The following is a 23215-nucleotide window of genomic DNA, read 5'->3' as shown; positions in this document are numbered from 1 at the left end:
CCAGGCTACCTTCAGAAGGTCACGCCCACTTCCCTTGCTTCAAGCCTGCTGCCACAGCTTTTTAACAGAGCTATGAAGCTAGCCGAGTTACCATAGTTATGCAAAATCTGCCAGTTGCTGTGCCGCTTCTCCCATCCCCCAAAGCAGGTTAGTGGGCGTTTTCTCTGTTTTGGGGGGAACCTCTAGCTCAACACCCCATTTTAATAGGAGCCCAGGGAGTCATATTTCCTGAATAAGCAAAAGAAATCAGGATGAGCCAGCTCCTGTACACACTCTCGGCTGCACGCAGTGACACAGACTTGGCCAAAACTTCTGAGAGGAGACGTGTCCATAGGCCTGCAGAGTGCATCTTCCGTGGTCCTGGTCGCCATTCTCAGAGACCCCCGAGGAGTGGTCACAGACAGCAGACAAGCCAGGAGCTGGGGCTGTGTCTTTACACAGCAGAGACCTGTGCTCCTGACACTGAGGTTCTGAACCTTCCTCCCCATCCAGACACAGGCAACTGTGGCTGTTACAGAAAACAACTCAGCCGCTTTCGGGTGTACGGAGTGGAAGTTTATTTTATGCACAGAGCCAGAGGAGTCAGTTTCCAAACTCTGGGCCTTGAACAAAGGGAAAGCAGTTATTTTATAGAGCAGGGGGCGGGAGGCGGGGCCAGGCCCGTCCTTCGGACCAAAAGCAGGAGGCAATTTACAGAAGCAGAAAGCAGAGCGTTTCATTATCTCTGGTATGTAGCCGATAAGCTAGAAGAAACAAGGCGAATCACTGGGCTGTAAAACAACCCCCTAATTGCTGTGCTGTATTTCTAAAATAGCGAGTCACTCCCTATACACTGTGCTATATTTTAAAATAGCTATCAATTTCCCCCAACAGCTGAACCCTCGGCGGGTGGTGGTTATGAGATGTGGTACTACCTACCTCGCCCCATGCCCCCAGCGGCTCTGGCAGAATAAATACAATGAAAGGTGTCAGACAAAGGACTCAGCGTAGCTGTCAGCCCTGTGCCTGAGCACTGCACACCCTGGTTCCCAGCTACGCTAGGGGTGGGGTTACCACATTATAAACACGGAATGTACCGCTTTGTATGAACCAGCGTGGGCTCTCTGCCTCTCACACCATAGACTCAGGGGAACACTTGAATGAACATTTCAGGCAAGAAATTCTAGTTTCAGTGGAATTTAGGAACAAGTGGTTTCATGTCAGATGAAAAATTCCAGACCAGCTGATCTGAGCAGAAGTGCCAGCTGGCAGTCTGACAAGTTTCTGATTAACTACATTGTTCTGCACAGCCCCTATTTGATTGTTTTGTTTTGGGGAAGCAGCAGAAAAGTATCCTCAGGCTGAGTCTGTCTTTGCCAGTAATTTATTTAACACAGGTTTCCTGTGGGAATTTCACAAGTCAATAGCATACAGGATACTATGTTTTAATAAGCAAAATAAAGAAACAACATACTTCAAACAAATGACAACTCTGCTATTCAAGGCATGGAAAGATGAAGGAATAAAGTTCCAATTTAATATGAAGCGTGCCTTTTTCCATCAGGAGGCACTCGGGTGAGCTGGCCTCCAACCAAATAGCTCCTGTCTAGCTGCCAGCACAAAAGAAAAAGCTCCCTGTTGCTGGAACACGTTGCTGGGAAACAAAGACTCCAGTGTTGGTAGGTAGGCTGATGTCTGTCCTGGGGTCTCTGCACTGTTTATCATGACTCTCTGCCAAGAGTGCACAGAGAATACCCCAAGGGTTTTTGGGGAGTTTTCAGGATTGTGAAGCATTGCCTCATTGAAACTGAAAATCTCAGAGTCCTCACAAGCTCTCATTATGAATAGTCTCGATGTTCCCTTGCCAGAGTTGCCTTTCCACATGTTCTTGCTGATATGTCCGCAGAAGGGACCCTCAGCTACTGGGCTGCTGACTGCTTATCAGTGACAATCGATGTAGAATGACAGCATCCTGGTATGACTTCATTTTTACATCAAAGTAACTTTTTTGTCTTTGTCATAAATGGGCGGATCAAAACAACTTCACTTCAGTAATAAACAAATGAATTTGAACCATATCAAACCAATACACAGCAACTGCTCTGTCCAGGCTGCGACTCGATTTACTAACTATGCGGCTAATTGAGGGATCTCACAGGAATCTGAACAGGATCAGCTCACTGTTTACATGGCTCATTTCAAATTTCACACGGTCTCCTGTGCCGCTCAGACCCCAGTTCAGGCTCATTTCAGTCAGTCTCAGGCATGTGCCGGAAACTTGGAAAGGGTTCATGCACAGAATCTGGGGTTCTTCTCTGTGGATTTCTCTTTTTGGGATTTTCCCTGCTCCCCAGAAAGCCTGGTGGCTCTGGGTTTCTTCCCTGGCTCTGCTAATAATCAGAGCAAAGGTGGGCTTCCTACCAAACTTTAGGCACCCCATGCCAGCCTCTCAGAGCAAGGCAATAATAAACAGAAAACATTTCACTCTGGCTGCTTCCTTCAGAGTCCCCAGCTTTTGTTCACTTTACAGAAGTCTCAGGCTGTTGTTCTTTGATATTGTTCAGAGTTTCTAGCTGTAATGTGCAAGAGACTGGTTGGGTAAGGGTCACTGATATGGGTTAGAAGCAGAACTCTCCATCCCCCTGGTAGCAGCAGACCACCCTGCCCACTCCCAGGCCCAGCCCTGTTCTGGCTTCTGGACATGCCAGTGGGTCCAGTTTCCCTGAGCCCCTGCCCACCAAGGAGGAGAGAGGATGCTGGGCAGAGCATCAGAGGCACACATTTGTTAGGAGACACACAGCCAGGCTAGATACACTTTGTACTTCTGTGCTCACAGGAGCACAAACTCATGCCTACTTAGAGTGGGCTTGTTTATAATTTACATAAAAGAGCAAATGATATGCCTGGAGAAAATACCATGGCTTATTCTAGAATCTCAGTTGGAGTGAATACTTTACAAAGCACCCATAATGATGAGACATATACGTTGTTGTCGAGAAGCCTAAGAGTATGTGTTCTTTGCTAAAGGAAGAGGTTGAATGATGATGATTAAATTTGTTTCTTGTTTTAATGATTTATGCACAGTCCCTGCACTCTGACGTGGGCCCTTGTGAAGCTTCATGGGGACATTGCCCCATCCAGTTTGCGCAATCGGAGAACACCAGCACTGGTTTTTGTTGATTTGCTTGTGATGGCCATTCTGACAGTTGTGAAGTGGTATCTCATTGTGGTTCTAATCTGCATCTTTCTGATGGCTAGTGATGCTGAGCATCCTTTCACATGTCTCTGGGCTCTCTGTATGTCCTCCTTGGAGAAGTGTCTGTTCAGGTCCTTTGTACATTTTTAATTGGACTATTTGTCTTCCTTGCATGTAGTCATTTGAATTTTTGTATATTTTGTAGATCAAACCCTTGTCTGAGGAATCATTGGCAAATACGTTTTCCCATATGGTTGGTTCCCTTTTCATTTGCTGATGTTTTCTTTAGCCGTGCAGAAGATTTTATTTTGATGAGGCCCCATATGTATATTCTTTCCTTTATGTCCCTTGCTCTAGGGGACATATTGGTGAAAATATTGCTGTGTGGAATATCTGAGATTTTCCTGCCTATGTTCTCTTCTGGATGTCCATACTACCCAAAGCAATTTATAGATTCAATGCAATCCCTATTAAAATGCCAGTGACGTATTTCACAGATACAAAACAAACATTTCAAAAATTTATATGGAACCATAAATGACATCAAATAGTCTCAGCAATTTTGAGAAAGAAGAAGGACCACAATACCTGATATCAAACTATATTACAAAGCCACCGTAATCAAAATAGTCTGATATTAGCATAAGAACAGACACAGACATCAGTGGAACAGAATAGAGAAACCAGAAATAAACCCATGTGTATTTGATCAATTAATATTTGACAAAGGGGTCAGGAGCATAAAATGGTGTAAAAATATCCTCTTCAACAAATGGTGTTGGGAGATATGAAAAGTTACATGCAAAAAAAATGAAACTCAACCACCCACTTGGGCTATACACAAAAACAAGTTCAAGATGGATAAAAGGCTTAAATACAAGTCATGTCACCATGAAAGTCCTGGTTGTCATTCTAAGCTTGCTGCTCGTGGCAGAGATTACTCATCTTGCTCTTACAATTTGGTGCTCTCACATGGCTTCATTTACTCTGGAAATCCCATCTGGAATTTCCTTTGCTACGAGGGAATCCTGTATATCACCCCTACATTATCCCAGCCTACAGAGGACAGTCCCGCCTGAGCATCTCAAGGATGCAGGTGCCCTCTCAACAGTGCATTCCTTATTCCTTTTAAGGTGGTGTCTCTGAGGCCTCCAGAGGATGCAGCCGCCTGCTGGATGGGTTTCCCAGGTGTGGTGAGTAGAGCTGTGCCATTTTCCTAATGCTTTTGTATTTCCCCGTTTTGTCGAACTTGGCAAGTCTTGTATTTCTTCTTTCACTTTATCTTGTATGCTCTGTGCTTTATAGCAAACCTCTAAGAACCACGCAGAATTGCTGAGTTTGGAACTTGCCAGGCTAACTAAACCCTGTGGCCCAGGAGAGTGTGCCTGTATCAACAGCCTCCACTACCCACCAGTGCTACATTCTAACCCTGTTTTTCCAGGATCCACTCCCACACAAATCTCCTAGCTCCTGCTGGTACATGTGGCCAGTCCTGCAGCTCTGTTGGAGTAAACTATCTCATCAGCTAGCAGTATTATCTCTTATATTCCTAGTTTTGTGATGCTGAGATGACTCTGCACAGTCTTAATTCAGGCAAGATGGCAGGTAGGGCAGGGGTCTGCCTACCGACAGGGACAGAGGACGATTTGCAGGTCTGTGGGTTCAGAAAGATCTAGAGTTCAAAGTTCTCAGTGCATCTGCCTAGAAAACCCCATTTTGAGTTTCAGGGTGTCTGTCTTTTCCTTCCTTCCTTCCTTCCTTCCTTCCTTCCTTCCTTCCTTCCTTCCTTCCTTCCTTCCTTCCTTCCTCCCTCCCTCCCTCCCTCCCTCCCTCCCTCCCTCCCTCCCTTCCTCTTTTCCTCACAAAAAACCCTTATAATGTTTTAAGTAAGTTTATGATTTTGTGTTGGGCCTCATTCACAGCCATCCTGGGCTGCATACTGCCCATGGGCTGCAGGTTGGACACCCCCTGACAGAAGGTTAGTTCTTTATCAGGGCCTTGTCTTTGACTCAAGAGGCCACCCTGAGCTTAGATCCAGCCTTGTCTGAATTTCTGCCATTCATTAAATTAGGCCTGTGTCAGGCTTTCCTCACTGTTGCCTTCCAGGTGTAGGTGGTAATTAATACACTTAATGCCTGTCATGTAATCAATTTTTTAATGCATTAGCCGTGCTTAGAAATAGCCACCAAATTACAGAGTTCTTACAGATACTATGCCTTCATTTGTTAATGCCAAACAATTGCATCAGTATACGTCTTCCCCTATACCTCATTCCACTTCTTGCAAGTGAGTATTTTTGCAGCCACACTGCTAGAGCACCCCAGGTACTATCAATATTCTGCCTTTAATCATATGGCTAGACAGTGATCCAGCTCAGAACTCCATGCCTAGGGCTGGCTTGCTAAGACCATTATGTTAAGGTGGCTTCCCTAAAAGCAAAGCCTGGGATAAAGTTTCTTAAATAAGTGATTTATTGTGAGAATTCTCTCAGAAGGAGGGGGGTAAGGGAAGCAGGATACCATGGAGGGGAAAGCTAAGCAAGGATGTGCTCACAGCTGGACAATAGCCTGAGTCCCTGGGGGCTCGGGGAACACAATCACAACCTTGGGGATGGGGACCAACCCCCAGGTCAAAGAGATGTAACATTCAGGTGATTATGGCTCCATTTGCCCAAAGCAATACCCTGGGGAGAGGTGGCATTGGCAGCCAACCCTCACAACAGCAGGGGGATAAGAAATCTGCCTGAAAGTGGGACTTTTCAGGGTCCCAACAGCATCCACGACACCAGTGAACTGTTCTAGTTAGTTTCCTGAATAGCGAAGACCTCTTTGAAATTCTTCTTAAATTCTTCCTCTGTTAGGTCTGAGTTGTTGCACTGGGGAAAAAGACCAGAGGAAATAACGACATTCATTATCACGTTCATCAGACACCTTGCAATTGAAATGATCAGGACTCTTGTCTGAAACATCCAAGTTACATTAACCAGGTTAAGTTTAAAAACACACGCAGCTAAGAGCAACTTTTGTTTCCTAAGAGCTTGATTACTTTTTGATGACTAGACAGAAATAGGAAATCACTATCATACTTGAGGACTCTTACTCCTTAGGTTTAGGTTGTTTCTTTTAGTGAGAATTAGAAAAGTAATCTAACATCTTAATAGAAGTCAAATATCACAGATGCCTAAGTACAACTGGTGACCTTCCTTTCATGTTGTCATTTCTGTTCCCCTCTGGTGACCCCTGTTAACTATGTGGTCCATTCACATGCAAAAGACTCTACAGTTTGGGATTTCTGACAGGTATAATTGAGTATATTTGGGGAAAGATAAGAACAACAACATGACTTTAGGATGTATTCTTTTCCATAGGTTTGGAGCAGGGAGGACGTCACTGTTCTCAATGGGCACCTGTCACCATTGATTAGAAAAATGAGCTCTCAGGTACCTAAACTGGGGTGTAGGTGTTGAAACCAGAAAAATAGAGGTGAAAATAGGGACTGCCTTAAAGAGATTTGGCCTGGAGACAGAAACCACAAGGAAAGAACGTAGGGAGTGGAGAAGGCGGAACGACAAAACCAATGGGGCTGAACAAGTAGAGGACCACTTGTTCAAGTGTCTAGATTAAAAAATTTCCATTACTCAAAACCCAGAAAGCTTAGGTCATGCTCGCGCCACTGAGTAGCCAGTAGCTAACAGCCACATTTGCTTCTATACAATGCTTGCTTGCTCGCGTCTATAAAAAGACTTAGTGGTAAGCGCTTAGGGCGGTTCTCGTTTGCAGCTCTTATGAGCACCTGTCTCCGGACACTCTGAGGGTCCACCCCTGCGCAGGTTAAAACTTTGGCCAATAAAATAACATCTCTGAATCCTGAAAGTTTCTGACAATTTGTCTCTCACGTTGGTGGATGCAACATAGGGACACCTCCTGACTCACTGTTACTATGGTGAGCTTAAATCCTGAGTTTAAAAAGTTACTCACTTCCCAAACCATTGCTTGTACATGCTCATCATGAAAGATGCTGAACAAATTTTTCAGCACCAGGAAATGAGAGCAGAGTGACTCACGGAAGGAAAATGAAATGGAAGCAGGGAGAACTACTTACCTTGGGGTCCTGAAAGAGGGGGTGAATGGCCTGCACGAAACTTTTCACTTTGGTGTAGTCTCCCTCATTTAGACTCTTCCTGATTTTGTCCAACATCCTAAGTCTCTCTAGGCATTGAGAAGCGTTTTCAACCTGGTGAGAAATATATCAATAGGAGATTTACTGACACAGTTCACTGGCTGCCTTCTGTGGATCCCCGTCAAACCCAACAGAAATCCAACGTGAAGATAAAGGCGGCTCATGTTCCCCTCCCAAGGGCTTCAGATCGTAAATCCCACTAGAGCCCATGTCAAGGTCAGGTAATGTCATGAAGGGCTGTAATCATGGTTTGCTGTTGTTACTCACATAATTTTCATGTGGAATTTTCAGGAAAATGTCATTCTCTAAAGGGCTGTAGACCTTTAAGAAGAGGAATGCACATTTCTGCAAAAGAAGGAGGTTGTGAATGACAAACAGCTTGGGAAGAATGAGCACATAGTCATGCCCAGACTCACACATGCCCACATCAGTCTTCTGGAAGTTTCCCCAAACTGGTATTGCTCTTGGACACTAACAGGTAATGGCTGAGTTTTGTATCCCCCCCCCCCCCCCGGCAAACATGTCCTGGGGAGGTTTCAGTGTGGTCGAGGGGTGGGCAGAGAAGCAGGCACCATTTTTCACCCTCCCCCTCTTCCTGTGACTGACTGACTTCCCACATGCCAACAGAAAGGAGGCTTGGGGTTTGAATCCAACTCACCAGCTTCTCCTCAGGCTCCATCTGTCTCTCCAGGACCTCAGATTCCCTGTAACGCTGCTGACTTCTTGGTAGACTGTCTATTGTGCAGAAGGTACAGCGCCAACCATTCCTGAGATGCCAGATATAAGTGAGAAAGGGCAAAGCCCAGAAACAGACACCATCCCTATGGCTGCCACTGTTTCCCTTTCAGGAATGGCAGGTAGGCACAGCCTGGGAGTGAAGGGGACACCTTCCAGGGTCTCCAAGATTCTCATGTGATGACCCTCCTACCATAGAGGGTAGTCATAGGGAGTGATTGGCTGGAGGGTTGTGTCAGGGTGGGTGGTGGGCTCTCTTCTCTCTGACTGAGCTGCTGGGAGCCCTGTACACCTGGCCTGAGTACTGGAGACTGGACCTCAACCCATGGGAATTTCCAGCCTTTATTAGCTTGTTGAGAACATCGCAAAATGAGAAAAACTGTCCATGTTTCCTGCCTTTTTGAATAAAAACAGAACACAAACAGCTGGCATTTCCAGGAGACTGTGCTGGGAAAGTTCTGGAAAGGACAGTAGCAGTATGAAGGTAAGGGATGCATCCAACAGCTTCGACCTCCCAGAGGAGAGAGGAGGCTGCCAGTGCCTTTCAGCAGCTCCCAGGATGATACTGCCGGACTTGCACATTCGGCCCCAGGGAGGAGGCCCCCAGGGGGAGTATGCATGGCAGGAGGAAGGGTCCTTAAAGGAGACAGGGGGCCGCATCTCACATACCTCTTAGTGTCCACAGGTGGGAGGTGACAGTTCTCATGAAAGAAGCTCTGACATTTTTCACAGCGGAAGAGCTTTGCTCCATCGAGGCAGATCTTGCATTTGTCTGAGTTTCCCCCCTAGAAGGCAAAACAATGTCCACATCCCCATGGGCCCCGGATGACCAGTGCTGTGGGAATCTAGGACTCATGGCCTTTGTGCAAACTGCAAGGACTCTTCTGTGTTTCTCTGAGTTGTGAAGGGACAGCATGGAGTGGGGGTTTCAGAAGGATTCTTGTTCTGCAGTGAAGTTCAGGAGGAAGGGCCTGTGGGACCAGATCAAAGTGGTTTTTTTCTATGAAACCAGAGATTCTAACACAGAAAGGCAGGCAACAAAACAAGAAGATGATTTCGTAGGAATCATTTTTATGAACTTGCAGATAGAACGAGGTTTTAAAAAAAGTGTTAAATTCATTTGCCTATACCTCAATGCCTAAAATGAATCATGGAAAGGTGGTATGTTGGGAAATTAATAAGATGGAATAAACCTCTAAGAAAACACTGATACTGTTTTCTTGGCTGAATGTTCCCCATGAGTTGAGGGGCCTGGTAGGGGCCCTGGACTGTTAATTCTGTGTCTAGAGGGCTTCTGACCCTGTGATAGTGTCTTACGGTTGGAAAGACCATGGGCCCAGATGGCCAAGTGGTGCCATGGCACGTGGAGCTCTTTGAATCTGGAATCCCGAGGAAGATGCCCTGTGATTCGGTTGCACATGTAAGGTGTGGAAGCCACTTTCTGAGTGGCCAGGGAGTGTGGCAATTGCTGTGTTGTATAAACCATGTGGAGGTCCCCCTACCAAGCCCCCCCACCGCCACCACCAATGTACTCAACTGAAACTGGATTGTTACCAGTCTCAATATGTGGCCTTTAACTACTGACAGACCTAGGCAGGCCGAGAAGGAATGGAAAATCACCAGGTGGGAAACTGCACCATGGGAAACTATGGCCTGTGAAACTGCCTGCCGACCCTACCCAGAACAAACATGCCTGGGCTAAGATTAGGGTCTGGGTGGGCCTGGCTGGTATAACAGGATGCAGCTTTAACTTGGGCTTGACAAGATGTATCAAGAACAATGGTCAGCAGAAAGGGCACCCAGCCACCAGCTCTAGCCAAGCAGACTCTGACACCCCAACCAGTTATCCTTCATGGGTTTTTGAGCATAAAAGCACTGCCCTAAGAACAACCAAGCAAGTCTTAACCTCCCATGGTTGGCTCCACTTTCCCCTGAAAGTCCCAACCTTTCTTGGTTGGCTTTGATTCCCCCTCTTATACCCCTCTAATAAACCCTGCTTCTTGGTTCTCTGCATCTGTCTGGTTTCTTGAACTAACAACTACATTTAATTTTATTTGGAGAAGATAAAATTTGACAGTATTTGCATCCAAGTCTTGTATCACAACTCTTACCCATTAAACCCAATAAATTTGTCGAGCAGATGTGAAGATACACTGTGTTCCATATAAACATGTGTATTTATAACAAAAAACTGGCCTGTGACTGAGCCCTTTGTTAATGAAGAAAACACAGTGTAAGGACTAATATTAAAGCCCAGTGTCAGGTGCTGCTGTGACATCTGGTAATATTGAGATGGCCTTGGACAGCCTATCTGCACGTGCCTCTCCCCACCCTGCTTCCCTGGATAAGGGAAGCTAAATAACAGTCCTTGGCAAGGGAACACCACTGACCTTGACCATCCTGGAATATCAGGCTTCAGTTCCCTGTCAGCCATGGAATTTTTCACACAAGCCAGACACAACCTCCCACAGAAATCAGGGACCCTCTCGCCCTCCCAGCCCCTGGTTGTCCACTTGGTTCCTGAGGGCAACCTTGGTAAGGCCTGCATGGGGGGGGGGGCTCTACCCTCTTTCCTCGGTCTGAGTTGTATGCGATTAATAAACACCTGTCAACCCATCCTCCAGTGACAGATGCCATGACGTGCCATCCCCCAAACTGCCTGGTGAATATCCCCCCTCATCAATGGGATGAAGAAAAGTGGTTAAAAATGAAAACCACTTTATAAGAAAATGAAAATCAGCACTTACATATGAATGAGGAAAGTTTAGAAACTATATCTCCCCCTGGTTGCTTTCCTGGTTCTGTCCCCTTAGCAAATCCAGACAGTTTGAGAACCACTTGAAGGTTTTTCTTTCCCAGATGGAAACATCCTGTCTATCCCATGGTCTATTAGAGAAATTCCTCCTGTCCTGTGACCATCTGTGGTGACACAAATGAACTGCAATTGGGGACTGGCCCCCCATTGATGAGTACTGGCTGGTAGGGAAGTGGGCCATTGAGGAGCATGGGAGGCAGGGATGACAGCATCCACCGTTCTCTACTGTGACTCCTGCTTTCTCCAAACACATGCACTCTGTGCCATCTTGCTCCTGGGGTTACTCCCTCACACTCATTGCTGTAACATTTTCCCTTCCCACCCTTGTCTTCTTCCAACATTTAGACAGACTCCCTCAGGTTTCCATTGTTGGCCATTCAATTGGCCCCAGATGGTCAAATCACTCTCAAAGCTGCAGTTCCATTGCTATGTCTCCAGCTCCCAGATATGCAGCCTGTCTTCTGTCTTCATGCACATCCCTGTGCTCACCCAGCGTCTTCTCCTGGTCCCTTGGATCACACCCCAAACTCATGCAGTCAAAACTGAATGTATGCTGTGGTCCCCACACCCAGTACATGTTCTTTCTTAAAGCTTCCACTTCATTAAACATACACCTTCCATGGCAAATCTGAGAATCCATCATGAGTCTATACTCTTGTTCATATCCCAAATCCAATCTATCCCGTCTTCTTATCATAAAAATTAAGCTTCCTTTGTTAGTTCCATTTTTCTTTTTTTCATTTTTAAATAAATGTTTTATTTTTTATTGATTATGCCATTACATTTGTTCTATTCCCCCCTCCGTTCCCCTCCACCCTGCACACCCCTCCCCCACCATTCCCCCCCTTTAGTTCATGAACACGTGTCTCAAGTTCTTTAGATTCTATATTTCCCCTACTATTCTTACCCCCATCTATTTTCTATCTGCTGTCTACGCTGCTTATTTTCTGTACCTTCTCCCCCCTTCTCCTTCTCCCGCTCCCCTGTTGTTAACCCTCCATGTGATCTTCATTTCTATGGTTCACTCCTGATCTAGCTGTCCTCTTAATTTGCTTTTGTTTTAGGTGTGGTTGTTAATAACTGTGAGTTTGCTGTCCTTTCACAATTCATCTTTTTTATCTTCTTTTTCTTGGATAAGTCCCTTTAACATTTCATATAATAAGGGCTTGGTGAAGATGAACTCCTTGAATTTGATCTTACCTGAGAAGCACTTTATCTGTCCTTCCATTCTAAATGAAAGTTTTGCTGGATAGAGCAATCTTGGTTGTAGGTCTTTGGTTTTCATGACTTGGAATACTTCTTTCCAGCCCCTTCTTGCCTGTAAGGTCTCTTTTGAGAAATCAGCTGACAGTCTGATGGGAACTCCTTTGTAGGTGATTGTCCCCTTATCTCTTGCTGCTTCTAGGATTCTCTCCTTCATTTTAATCTTGGCTAAAGTAATGATGATGTGCCTTGGTGTGTTCCTTTTTGGGTCTAACTTCTTTGGGACTCTCTAAGCTTCCTGGATTTCCTGGAAGTCTATTTCCTTTGCCAGAATGGGGAAGTTCTCTTTTATTTGTTCAAATAAGGTTTCCACTTGTGGCTGTTCCTCTTCCCCTTCTGGTACCCCTATAATTCGGATGCTGGAGCATTTAAAGATGTCCTGGAGGTTCCTAAGCCTCTCCTCATTTTTTGAATTCTTGATTTTTTATATTTTTCTGTTTGGTCATTTTTTCGTTCCTTCTGGTCTATGCCCTTGATTTGAGTCCCAGTTTCCTTTCCATTACTATTGGTTTTCTGTGCATTACCATTCATTTCAATTAGTTTAGTCTTCATATGTTCTTCTAATTTGTGACTAAAATCAACCAGTTCTGTGAGCATCCTGATCACCAGTGTTTTGAACTGTACATCTGGAAGTTTGGCTATTTCTTCATTGCTTAGATTTATTGGCTCTGGGGCTCTGAGTTGTTCTTGAGCCATGTTTTGATCTGTTTGTGCCTGTTACATATGAGGAGCAGAGCCTTGGTTGTTTACCAGGGTGGGACCACCCAGGTTGCTGGTTTGTGGCACTGTATGTGGGGGTGGGGTCAGAGAGGGAGCAATGGCGGTCCTCTCTGCTCACCTGGTCTGCCTCACCATTAGCCTCCACCTGTTTATCTGAGTGCAAATGTGTGAGCCCACCACCCTGCACCGCGTGGTCTCAGTGCTCGCCTCTTCACTGGTTTATCTGCACACAAATTTGCCACCGACTGCAGACAGCCAGCTGCGCCTCTTCCCTATGTCTACCCATAGCTAGCCCGCACCTGGGATCCATGCCCCCGGCTGCCTGTGCACCCTCCCGGTTGGGGATCTTTTTTGCCAACCTGCTCCGCTGCTGGCTTCACCCCTCTCACCAGTTTAGCTGAGTGGTCTGTTGTTTTTGAACTCCGTATTGTCGATTTTCTGTGTGGTTTGGTTGTGTTTATTGTTGTTAAAACTTTATTTTTAGATTTGGTTGTGTGAGGATGCAAAGTGTTTCCATCTATGCCTCCATCTTGGTGGAAGTCCCCATTTTTCCTTTAGGGTCTACTGCATACAGGGATGCTGAGACCCTAATGAATGGTTCCACCTTAATATATAAAGAAAAGGGGTCTGTTTCTCATAGTCTATATTATATTTTGATTAAAAACACACAAAGATCAGACATGTCTTTCTTGATGCCAGTGGGCAGAATAATTTGAAATACAGCTATGTTATTTCTCTTAATGCAGAAAATAATAAAATGTGAAAAATCACTAAGAATTATCTTAAATCTTCTTCAGGGATTTTGGGTAAACATTCTACTTTGGAGGAATCAGGATTCTGGTCTTCTTTGATTTAAAAATTATCCATATATGAGAATGTGTAAGTGCCAAGGAACTTGTTGCCAAGAGCTCCCATTCAGTGTTCTGGGAGAATCCTGAATTTCATGCCCAGTGGGGACCAAGGGCATGAAATTGCTAGAGCAGTGGGGACCAAGGCTGCTCTAGGAAAAAGGCCTGGGGACAGTTTCCTTCTCCTCATTGTAGGGACTCACAAATTACCATCATCATTCTCCAGAAAGTGGTGACTCTCTTCTCAGAAGAACAAGGAAATAAAAATGTATTTCCAGTGAATAAACATCTTGCACCCCTTTAAATCAAGACCAGTCTCTTATCTTTTTGGCTCTTTGTTTCTTAGCCTGGTTGTTATGTTTGAATTTTTTGAGGAGAAAAGGGGACCCTAGTTTACTGTTGATGGGACTGCAGACTGGTACAACCACTATGGGAAACAGTATGGAATTTTCTAAGAAAACTAAAAATGGGTCTGCCTTTTGACTCAGCAATTTCACTGCTAGGATTATATCCTAAGAACCCTGAAACATCAATCCAAAAGAACCTATGCACCCCAATGTTCATAGCAGCACAATTTATAATAGCCAAGTGTTGGAAGCAACCTAGGTGCCCATCAGTAAATGAATGGATCAAAAAACTGTGGTACATTTATATAATGGAATTCTATGCGGCAGAAAGAAAGAAGGAGCTCCTACCCCTTGCAACAGCATGGATGGAACTAGAAAGCATTATGCTGAGTGAAATAAGCCAGGCAGTGAAAGACAAATACCATATGATCTCACCTTTAACAGGAAGCTAAACAACAAAACAAACAAGCAAGCAAAATGTAACCAAAGACACTGAAGTAGAGAACAGGGGGAGAGAGACCAGAGGGGAGAGGGGAGGGAATTTCATGGGAAAAGGGGAAGGGTTTATAGGAACAAGTATAAAGGACACATGGACAAAAACTAAGGTGGGTGGAAATGGGAGGGAGGTGGGGAGTACTGGGGGTGGGGTGGGTTGGGATGAGAGTAAAAGACAGAAAACTGTACTTGAACAACAATTAAAATAAATAAATTAAAAAAAAAAGTGTCCTGGTCCCAATGTCCAAGATTCTGATCAATTGGTCTGGGTGGGGCATAAGCATTGATATTCTCCTTAAATCATAGAAGGAATAATTATGTATCAAAATCATCTGGAGACCATTTAGCAATTCTAATGTACAAGTCATAATTCACAGTGGTTAAATAGAAATTTTGTCTTGAGTAGGATTCGGGCAATACTATTTCTCAAAGGTCTTCAGATGATTCCAGTATAGCCTAAATTGAGATTTAGCCTGAAACAGTGTGGTTATTAGTGCCATTGTCAGCGTTCAATTGGCTTATACTATCTATCCTAAGAAATATTATTAACAAGAGTGAGGGTACTCTTGCCGGAACAGTTGCCTTCTCCTCTTCGTGAACCTCCAGCCGTTGGTAATATAACAGGACCCCCTGGGTCTCCATCTGTTGTACAGGAACCATGCACATGTCCCAGAGAAGTCCAACACCTCCTGCAGCCTTTCTAAGCCACCACCCTAATAATAAAATGAATGTGAGGTCCTCCATACTACAGTTCTTCTTCCAGAAAGAAGGTCACACCCCTCTCCATTCATCACATCCTGAGATGGCACCTGGCTGACTTTTCACAGGAAACTGACCTCTGCGCACTACACTTGCAGTGCTTTTGTACCATCATTAGAATGACCTGGCCTCCTTCCCTTCAGGCAGCCTCAGCTTTTATCTCACCCAGGGCAGAGAGGACATAGACTAATGTGCCCCACTGGAAACTGACCTGAGAAATGGTCATGTCACTGTCTGCCCCTAGGGTGTCCTAGAATCCCCTGCTTCCAGTAATACTTCCATGGTAGACAATGAATTTGAAATAATCCTTAAGTTCAGGGATATTATTTCAATCTTCTTTATGGACATTGGGCATTCCTTATGCACTCAATAACTATATGTTTAATGAGTAAATAAATGAGTATTGTTTCACTTAGGAAAAGAGATTACTTGCTATGTTTTTAGCAAATATTAGCATACAAAAAATAAATGTTCCATCTGAGTATTTCAGATTATTTGACAAACAGCAGCTGTCACCAGCAAATATAAGTGGCCCTCACCAGGAGATAGCTGTCATGTGGTATCAAGAGTGACACTCGATTTTCAGAAACCAGGAGCTCCATCAACAAGAGAAGTTCTGAGCGGTACAGAGGACCCAGTGAGGTAGTAATGTGTTCTGAGTTCTGCCATTTTGGGTCACTTTGATTTTTGATAAAAAAAACAAAAGCACAAAATGTATGGGAAATTGAACCTTGTCAATGCAAAGTGTTGCACCCATGGACAAGGATAGAACCTGGGGGTTGGAAGTTGCTAGCTCCTTCAGGTAATCCAGATAAAGTAACTCTATATCCATGGAGAGTGGTAGAGACTTTCAAGTAGTCACTGACTAGGTCCACCAGTAATTTCTCTTTACTAAACCCAGTGGGTGAAATGTCCCAATGTCTGAGTGTTCAAAAGACCCAGAACATCAGGTAATGTAAAGGCCTGGGCCTCACATTCCCAGTGCTAGATGAAGTCCCAGTGGCCAGCTCTGTGTAAGCTAACATAGAATTCTGTGAATGTCCTGCGTGGTCATTTCTACCTGAAGTGTGTGACAATGGCACCTCGCACCTTCTCCTCCTTCTCAAGTTCTCATTCATTCCCAATGTTGTAAAAACTACCACTTTGTCCTGAATCTGCATTCTTATTATGTATGTGTTTGTTGCCTCCACAGTCTTCTTCCAAAGAGGGAGAAACCACTTTCTCAGATAGATAGAAGGCCTGCTCAGCCCCTGAGGTTGAGCCAAAGGGTGGCATCAAAATAAACAATTTTCCAGTGCAGCCCCTCACCTAAGCTGCACCCATCTCCCAAGAGTTCCCTCCCCAACAGCACCTTCCTCATGAAAAATTTGCTAATAATTTCTGCTTGAGAAAGAATTCTATGTCTGTGTGCACATTTTATCGAAGGATGAAAGAATGTGTCAAAATCAGAAAAGAAATGTGTTTTTAGTTTCCTTCATGAAGTAGTATATGGTTTCATGTTTGTCTCAAGATAGACTATCTACCAGACGGGTTCATCTGGATGATGGGGAGCAAACTTTTTCTTCATCACATTTCATTAAAGGTAGAAAATAGTAACCTTCATAAAAAAAATCTGGGATTGAGTTGAAGATGACCCTGGGACCTTATTAAGAAATCTTTTTATGTATTTTATAATCATGTTTGCTCTTACAACTTGACAGACACCCTTACAACATTTGCATCTGTAGCTAAAACTCAGCAATGAGATCTGTTTGGCAGTTCCTTATCATCCCCGTTTCAAATGGTCTATAGTTCACAGATAACCTTGCACACAACCTACTATTCAGTGGAACAACTCTGAAGGCATGCAAAATAAAATAAAATAAAATAAAATAAAATAAAATAAAATAAAATAAAAAAAGGCAGGAGAGGGGAGAAGAAACTTAATGATAATCCTACAATTAAGAAACCCTAAAAAAATGTAGTACATATGCAATCAGTTATGTAATAAGAACTTATATGAAGCAATACTCACCTTTTTGTTCCTGCCACATGTTGTTGGAGGTGTAGGTACTTTTTCTTCCTGGAAGATAAAAATATCTGAGTATATGGACAGCCTGTATTTATGTTCTGTGAGTCTTGCATTCCAACATCCTTGTTAACATTTCTTCTTGGATATCACGCTGTCAACTCACTGAGAAACCATCTCCCTCTTCTCACCTATACTTATTCTAGAATTCATTGATGGTACCCAGAAAATCATCTTTAGAATGGGGTTCCTTGTTTTGTGCTTTTTCCCCCTAAGTTTTCAGAGATTTTCCTTCACAACCTCTGTGACACCTCTCCCTTCCTTTCCATTCCCACCAACACCATTCACACCTGCCTCCTCACATCAGGCCTATTCAACTGACACACATGTGTCCACACCTGCAGGGTGTCAGACACTCTGGACAATGTTGAGCACATAATCATGGACAAACCCTAGAGGGATCTCGAGAGACAAAAGGAATGCATGGAAGTATAAGAATAAGACAGTGTCAGAAGGGCCTCAATAGTGAGTTCAGGGGCCCAGGGAAGGGGTGACCAGGGCAGGTCAGTCAGGGAACATTCAGACGGGAGTGACATGGGAGCCGAGCCTTGCAGGTTGACTATGCGTTTCCTGGGCTGAAAGACAGTGAAGTAAGTTCAAGTCCCCACGTTGTCTGAAATACTGTTTTAAATATGTCATTTCACACCCCAGGAGACTCTGTGGTTCTTCACTGTCTATGTTATGACTTTAAACTCCTTAGTTGGGCATTAAATGCCTCTGCAAACAGCCCTAATTGGCAGATTATGTGGAATCACACACAATCCATCTACCTCAACTCACAGAGTCATAGTGACGGTGGTTCTGGTGTTTACACCGCTCTTTCTCTGGAGTGTGTTCTGCCCACTTGTTTGGTTGTAAACAGTTTTCTTGCTTTCATTGCCTAATGTTGTCTCCAAGCACCTGGGTCAGAACGACCTTTCCCTCCCCCAAGCCCCTGCAGCCACCCTGACAGAGCGTCTTTGACTAATGGATGGGTTCCCTTGTACTGAGGTGTGAGTGTGGGGCACCTTTTCCTGGGAAAAGATTAAAGGCAGAGGCCTTTGGGCTCCAGCCACAACTCAGCACATATTGGGTAAACACATAGTGACTTCATCTTTGACCACAACAAAGGAAGTCACACCTTCTGCCCCTGTCAGTGAAATACCTCCATCAGCCGTTTTAGGGTTTTTCCACCGCAGGTCAGGCTGGTCTTCCAGTTACTTGCTTTTTCGTAGCCTCCTCTGACTTCAAATTCCCTAGGGGTGAGCCAGGTTCCATCTTCAGTTCTTATGCACTTCCTTGTGGCTCCTGTAAGATCAGGTACATTGATCCTGACACCTCTTTGTCCTCAGTGCTCAGAGGTTGGCCTCCCATCACTTTGGATCTGATGTCACCCATCTGGGTTCAAGGTCAATAGCAGGAGTGTCTGGCCTCCCTTTCCATACTTCAGAACCACCAAACCCAGCTTGCAAGTCCCCTCCAAAGAAATGTCCTGCTTTGAATAAAATCTCAAGTGGGGGCCCTGCTGTTCACAATGGCTCTAAGCAATTTCTCTGAGTTTAATGGCATTATTGAGCAGATATTTTTCCATACTGAAATTACAGGTAGCTGACATTAAAATAATTGTGAAGTATTAATCAGTGGAAAATTTAACTTATATATAAAAGGTAGTCATACACTTAGCAACATTATTCATTAGAGAAAAGGAAATAAAAATTACATCATACCCTGAAGATGGCCATAATAAAACAGACAGACAAACACAGTGTTGGTGGGAATGCAAAGAAATTGGAGCCCTCAGGTTTTTCTGGTGGGAATATAAACTGGTGCAGTACTATAAAATACAGTTTGGGTTTTCCTCTATAAGTTAAACATAGAATTACCATATCATCCTGTGATTCCACTCCACAGTATATACCAAAAAATTATAAAAATATGTTCACTAAAAACATTTACACAAAACAACATTACACAAGATAGCTAAAAAGTGAGAAAATCAAACTGATAGGTAGATGCAGTATTATATATACATACCATGGACTAGTATACTATGTGACAATAAAAAAGAATAAGGTATAATACATGGTGCAATATGTAACCTTGAATACTTTATGCTGAGTGAGAGAACCAGTCACAGAAAGGCATATGTTGGCTGAGTCAGTTGATAGGAAATACTTAAATTAGACCAATGTATAGATCAGAACATAGATTAATCATTGTTTAGGGTGGGCAATGAGCTGGGGTGGGAATTGGTATTGACAGCTGAGAGATATGGGGTTTCTTTTAGTGGGGGACAAAATGTTCTAAAATCAGATTGTGATGATGGTTTTATAATGTTGTGAAAGAACAAAACAGACACTCAACAGTGAATTGTACAATTTAAGTGGTGAATTGTATGTATATGAGTTATATCTCAGTGAAGCTGCTTTAAAGAATAGTTATGTTGCAAACATTTATTTATACTAATTGTTCACATGGCCATATTAAGAATAATCTGATAGGAAGTTCAACATAATGAACAATTACAAAAAGCTTTATAATGTTAAAATCACAAAACACTTTATATTCATATGCAAACAAAGTCTCAAAGTCACAGCAGGAGGCAGGTTTGTAATTATTTTCCATTTCTTAGATGGGAAGTTTCAGGCTCAGGAAGGTCCCAGTCTTCACATTGTCACTCTCAGCAGAGCTGAGGCTGGGATCAGACAGAGCTGAGGCATACAGAGCTGAGGCTGGGATCAGGTTTTCTGATTCTAAACTCTGTGGTCTCCTCACTGCATCTAACACCCCATCCTGGTGGTGATTACCCAGATGGGACACAGGAGATGAACGTGGAGGCTGAGGGCCTCTTCCCTGTTCTATCTGATTCAGTGTAGAAAATGCAGTATTTTCCACCCATAGACTGATGATCCTGCACTTCTCTTTGGTTCTCCGGGCATTCTCATGGGCCCTTCCATGTGGGGGTGAGCACTTAATATGCTCCACCGCTTATGGTGTAAAAATACCATTTTAGGGACCTTTTCCTTCTCCTTTCAAGCCACAATGGGGCCTCAGTTCCTTGAATGACAGGAAATTCACATGGGTAATTCCATTACTTAATGTGATTCCTTTACAGAGGGGTTGCAACTTAAAGTAAACCTTGAAACTTACCTTGTTCAAATTTCCTCTTAATTAACAGCCCCCTCATGTCCCCACAGGTCACAGGAAGTATTTCAGCCTTCACATCCACATTATCTTCTTTGTGCCTTCCTGACTCTGAAAGAGAAGATTTTTTCATTCCATCTTGTTTCACAATTGCACATGTACAACTTTCTCCCGTGTTGAGGTAGTTTCTACAAAGTCATAGGGGTACTAAGGAAACTTTATTCCACAAATCTCCAGAGTTTCAGAGCCTTTCTTTCAGTGACATTTTTGGTACATAACCACAGAAAGTCTACCTTCATTACATCTCTCAAACTCCCCCCAGTCAGAAGGCTTTAACAGAGACACCATGTGTAAGTCCAATTGTCTTCGCTCCCCATGCAGTCAGCCCCCTGATTCTCATGTGACAGTGATACTGCTGTCCTGGTAAAGGCAGCTCTGCAACTGGTCTCTTTCCCTGCACTTAGGTCATTGGAGGCAAAGTCCCAGACTGTACCTGCCTCTTCCAGTGTGAGCTCTGACTCCTGAGCAGAGAGGACAGTGATGGGGTGACCTAATGGAGATGGTGTCACCTCTGTTTGTGTTCACTGTTTTGCCTCATTTCTCCCCCACATCAGCCTTCTCCAAAGCTGAAAGGGGAACTCAGGAAGCTCTAGAACAATCTTCAAAATAGCTGGCTGGACCATTTGCTGTCTGACAATGATGTGTGCTTTGTGAGAAGCTATGTCCAATGCTCTCATCATCTAGGTCTCCGCCTGTGTACACACTTCTCTATTAGGGCTCTTTGTCACTGAAGGCAGCTGTCCCCAAGGAAGGCAGAGAGGGACCAACTCCTCCCTGCACTGGTATCAGGACAAAAGTGGTGGGCGATCAATGGCATTATAGAGATCAACTCTGAAAATTCTGGATTCGGTTCTGACCGTTGCTGGGAATGATGCCTCATTCTTTCCCCAACCACCCTGGAGAGCACCTCCTTCAGAGTCCCAGGAAGTTTCAGCCAGTGGAATGGTATATGGCAGTAAAATAAGAGCAAATATCCAGGCACCAGAGGAGAAAACACCTAGGAGGTAGGGAGGTAGAGAGGCAGTAATGATATCTGTCTTCCAGAGCTGCCCAAGTCTTACTTCTAGAAGAAAACCACTGGGTCCAGGTCTTTCACCACATGGATGCTGAGTCTGCCACTCGGCATCAGATATGAGGAAACAGAGGCTGGTGCCAGCATCTGAAATCCCATACAGAATATCTCTGAGCAATGTCCTCACTCTAAATCTCAGTTGTTCAGTGGTGGGGTACAGGTGCAGGGAACAAATGCCATCTGAACATCATGGCCAAAGAGGTCAGATTGGAGAGACTGTCCTGTCCCCACCTCTTTCCAGACCCCATCAGCAATGAACAGAACTGAGAATGGTAAGAAGTACAGGCAGTCAAGGGCCCACATTACTCTGGCTGCTATATTCTCCTTAGGAACCTCAACAACTGTAAATGCGTCTCTTCAGGGCCACCATGTGTGTCTTTGGATTGTACCTCTTGTGTGAAAGCCAGGCCTTCACTTGCCTCTCATGTAAATGTGGTGACTTGCACCATAGGGATGATCATTGGAGACTTCAAACAATTATGGTTAAGGAAATTTGTTTAATACTGAAGGAGGCCAATTGAATGAATTTGGTCCTAGCCCTCAGTGGTCCCAGTAATCATCATGGCTGGTGGAGTGGTGTCCTCATGGGGAGACTGCCAGGATCTGCTGTGCCTGGTCAGTTGGTTGGGAGGCAATTCTCTATGGCTTGCCACATGCCCCAGCGTATCTATTCAAGGATGTGTGAATAGCAAACAGTTCTGGAAGACAGAGCTAATGTAGCCCTCCAGGTCAGAAGGCAAATTTGTTTCCTGACCTGTATAAAACAGAGAATATCTCCCTCCTTAGAAATATCCCAGGATAATATTCTCCCTCTTCTCCTCAGAGGAGGTTTTTTTAAGTTCCAGGATGATAGTCACATTCTGTTTCTTGATAAAGATTTGGGTTTTACAGGTAAGTAACTTAAACAGAATTGATAGAATGATATACTTAATACTCGTACAACTCATTGTAAATTTTATCTCAGAAAAAAAAGAAAATAAATACAAATATTGAAGTGTAGTTAATATACACGCTAAAGTGTTTGGAAGGAAGTGCTCTATTGTCTGCAACTTTAAAATGTTTCGGACTTGAGGATGGTTAGGGGATGGATAGGGAAATGGGTACCTGGATAGACGTGTGACAAAGCAAAAATAGTACATCTTAACTATGAATCTTTGTTTAGTGTAAAATTTCCCAAGTTTTCAGTAGCCTTAAAATGTTCATAAATTCAATAGTTGGAAAAAGACATTTTGGCAAGAAAACAAGCTTATTAACTAAAAAATGACTGCTAAGATACAAGGAGAATACCAGCCACACAACAGAATGTAGAAGACAATGCAATAATCATATTAGTACATTGAGGAAAAATAAGTGTTTTCCTAGAATTTTTAATCTTGGTAAAAATCCATTCACAACAAAGGCCAATCTTCACCTATCATACTTGACAAGTTTGCAACTTAGACACCCTCTCACTATCACTAAGATAATCAACAGTTCATTCAGGTAGACCCCAGGAGAAACCAAACAAGAAAATAAGGATGACTGCATAAAATGATGAAAAATTAATTTAAGTAAAA

General features: G+C 43.8%; 1 protein-coding gene and 1 long non-coding RNA gene across 3 annotated transcripts in view; one reads left to right on the top strand and one right to left on the bottom strand.

Annotated features, from left to right (window-relative positions):
• The first annotated feature begins 39 nt into the window (after positions 1-39).
• On the top strand, positions 40-8760 carry LOC119054320 (uncharacterized). The gene is made up of 6 exons (XR_005083495.2): positions 40-147; positions 4309-4368; positions 6543-6614; positions 7646-7832; positions 8046-8211; positions 8504-8760. It is a non-coding gene; the product is annotated as an uncharacterized LOC119054320 (long non-coding RNA).
• The window catches only part of LOC119054319 (nuclear body protein SP140-like protein), a 58658-nt gene continuing 40759 nt past the window's right edge, over positions 5317-23215 (bottom strand). For both annotated transcript variants that reach the window (XM_037152194.2, XM_053655281.1), the window contains 8 exons: positions 20534-20638; positions 18549-18691; positions 17351-17398; positions 8759-8874; positions 8013-8121; positions 7622-7699; positions 7277-7408; positions 5317-6050 (listed from right to left, as the gene is read on the bottom strand). In XM_037152194.2, coding sequence (XP_037008089.2) covers positions 5973-6050; positions 7277-7408; positions 7622-7699; positions 8013-8121; positions 8759-8874; positions 17351-17398; positions 18549-18691; positions 20534-20638 — 809 coding nt within the window. In that variant the 3' untranslated portion in view covers positions 5317-5972. The remainder of the gene's footprint in view (positions 6051-7276; positions 7409-7621; positions 7700-8012; positions 8122-8758; positions 8875-17350; positions 17399-18548; positions 18692-20533; positions 20639-23215) is intronic.

The sequence above is a fragment of the Artibeus jamaicensis genome, unplaced genomic scaffold (genome assembly GCF_021234435.1).
Source record: "Artibeus jamaicensis isolate MK-2021 breed Jamaican fruit bat unplaced genomic scaffold, CSHL_Jam_final contig_944, whole genome shotgun sequence".
In the NCBI taxonomy this organism is placed as follows: domain Eukaryota; kingdom Metazoa; phylum Chordata; class Mammalia; order Chiroptera; family Phyllostomidae; genus Artibeus; species Artibeus jamaicensis.
Note: the sequence above shows the minus strand (reverse complement) of the source record. Positions and strands in the feature narration are given on the sequence as shown.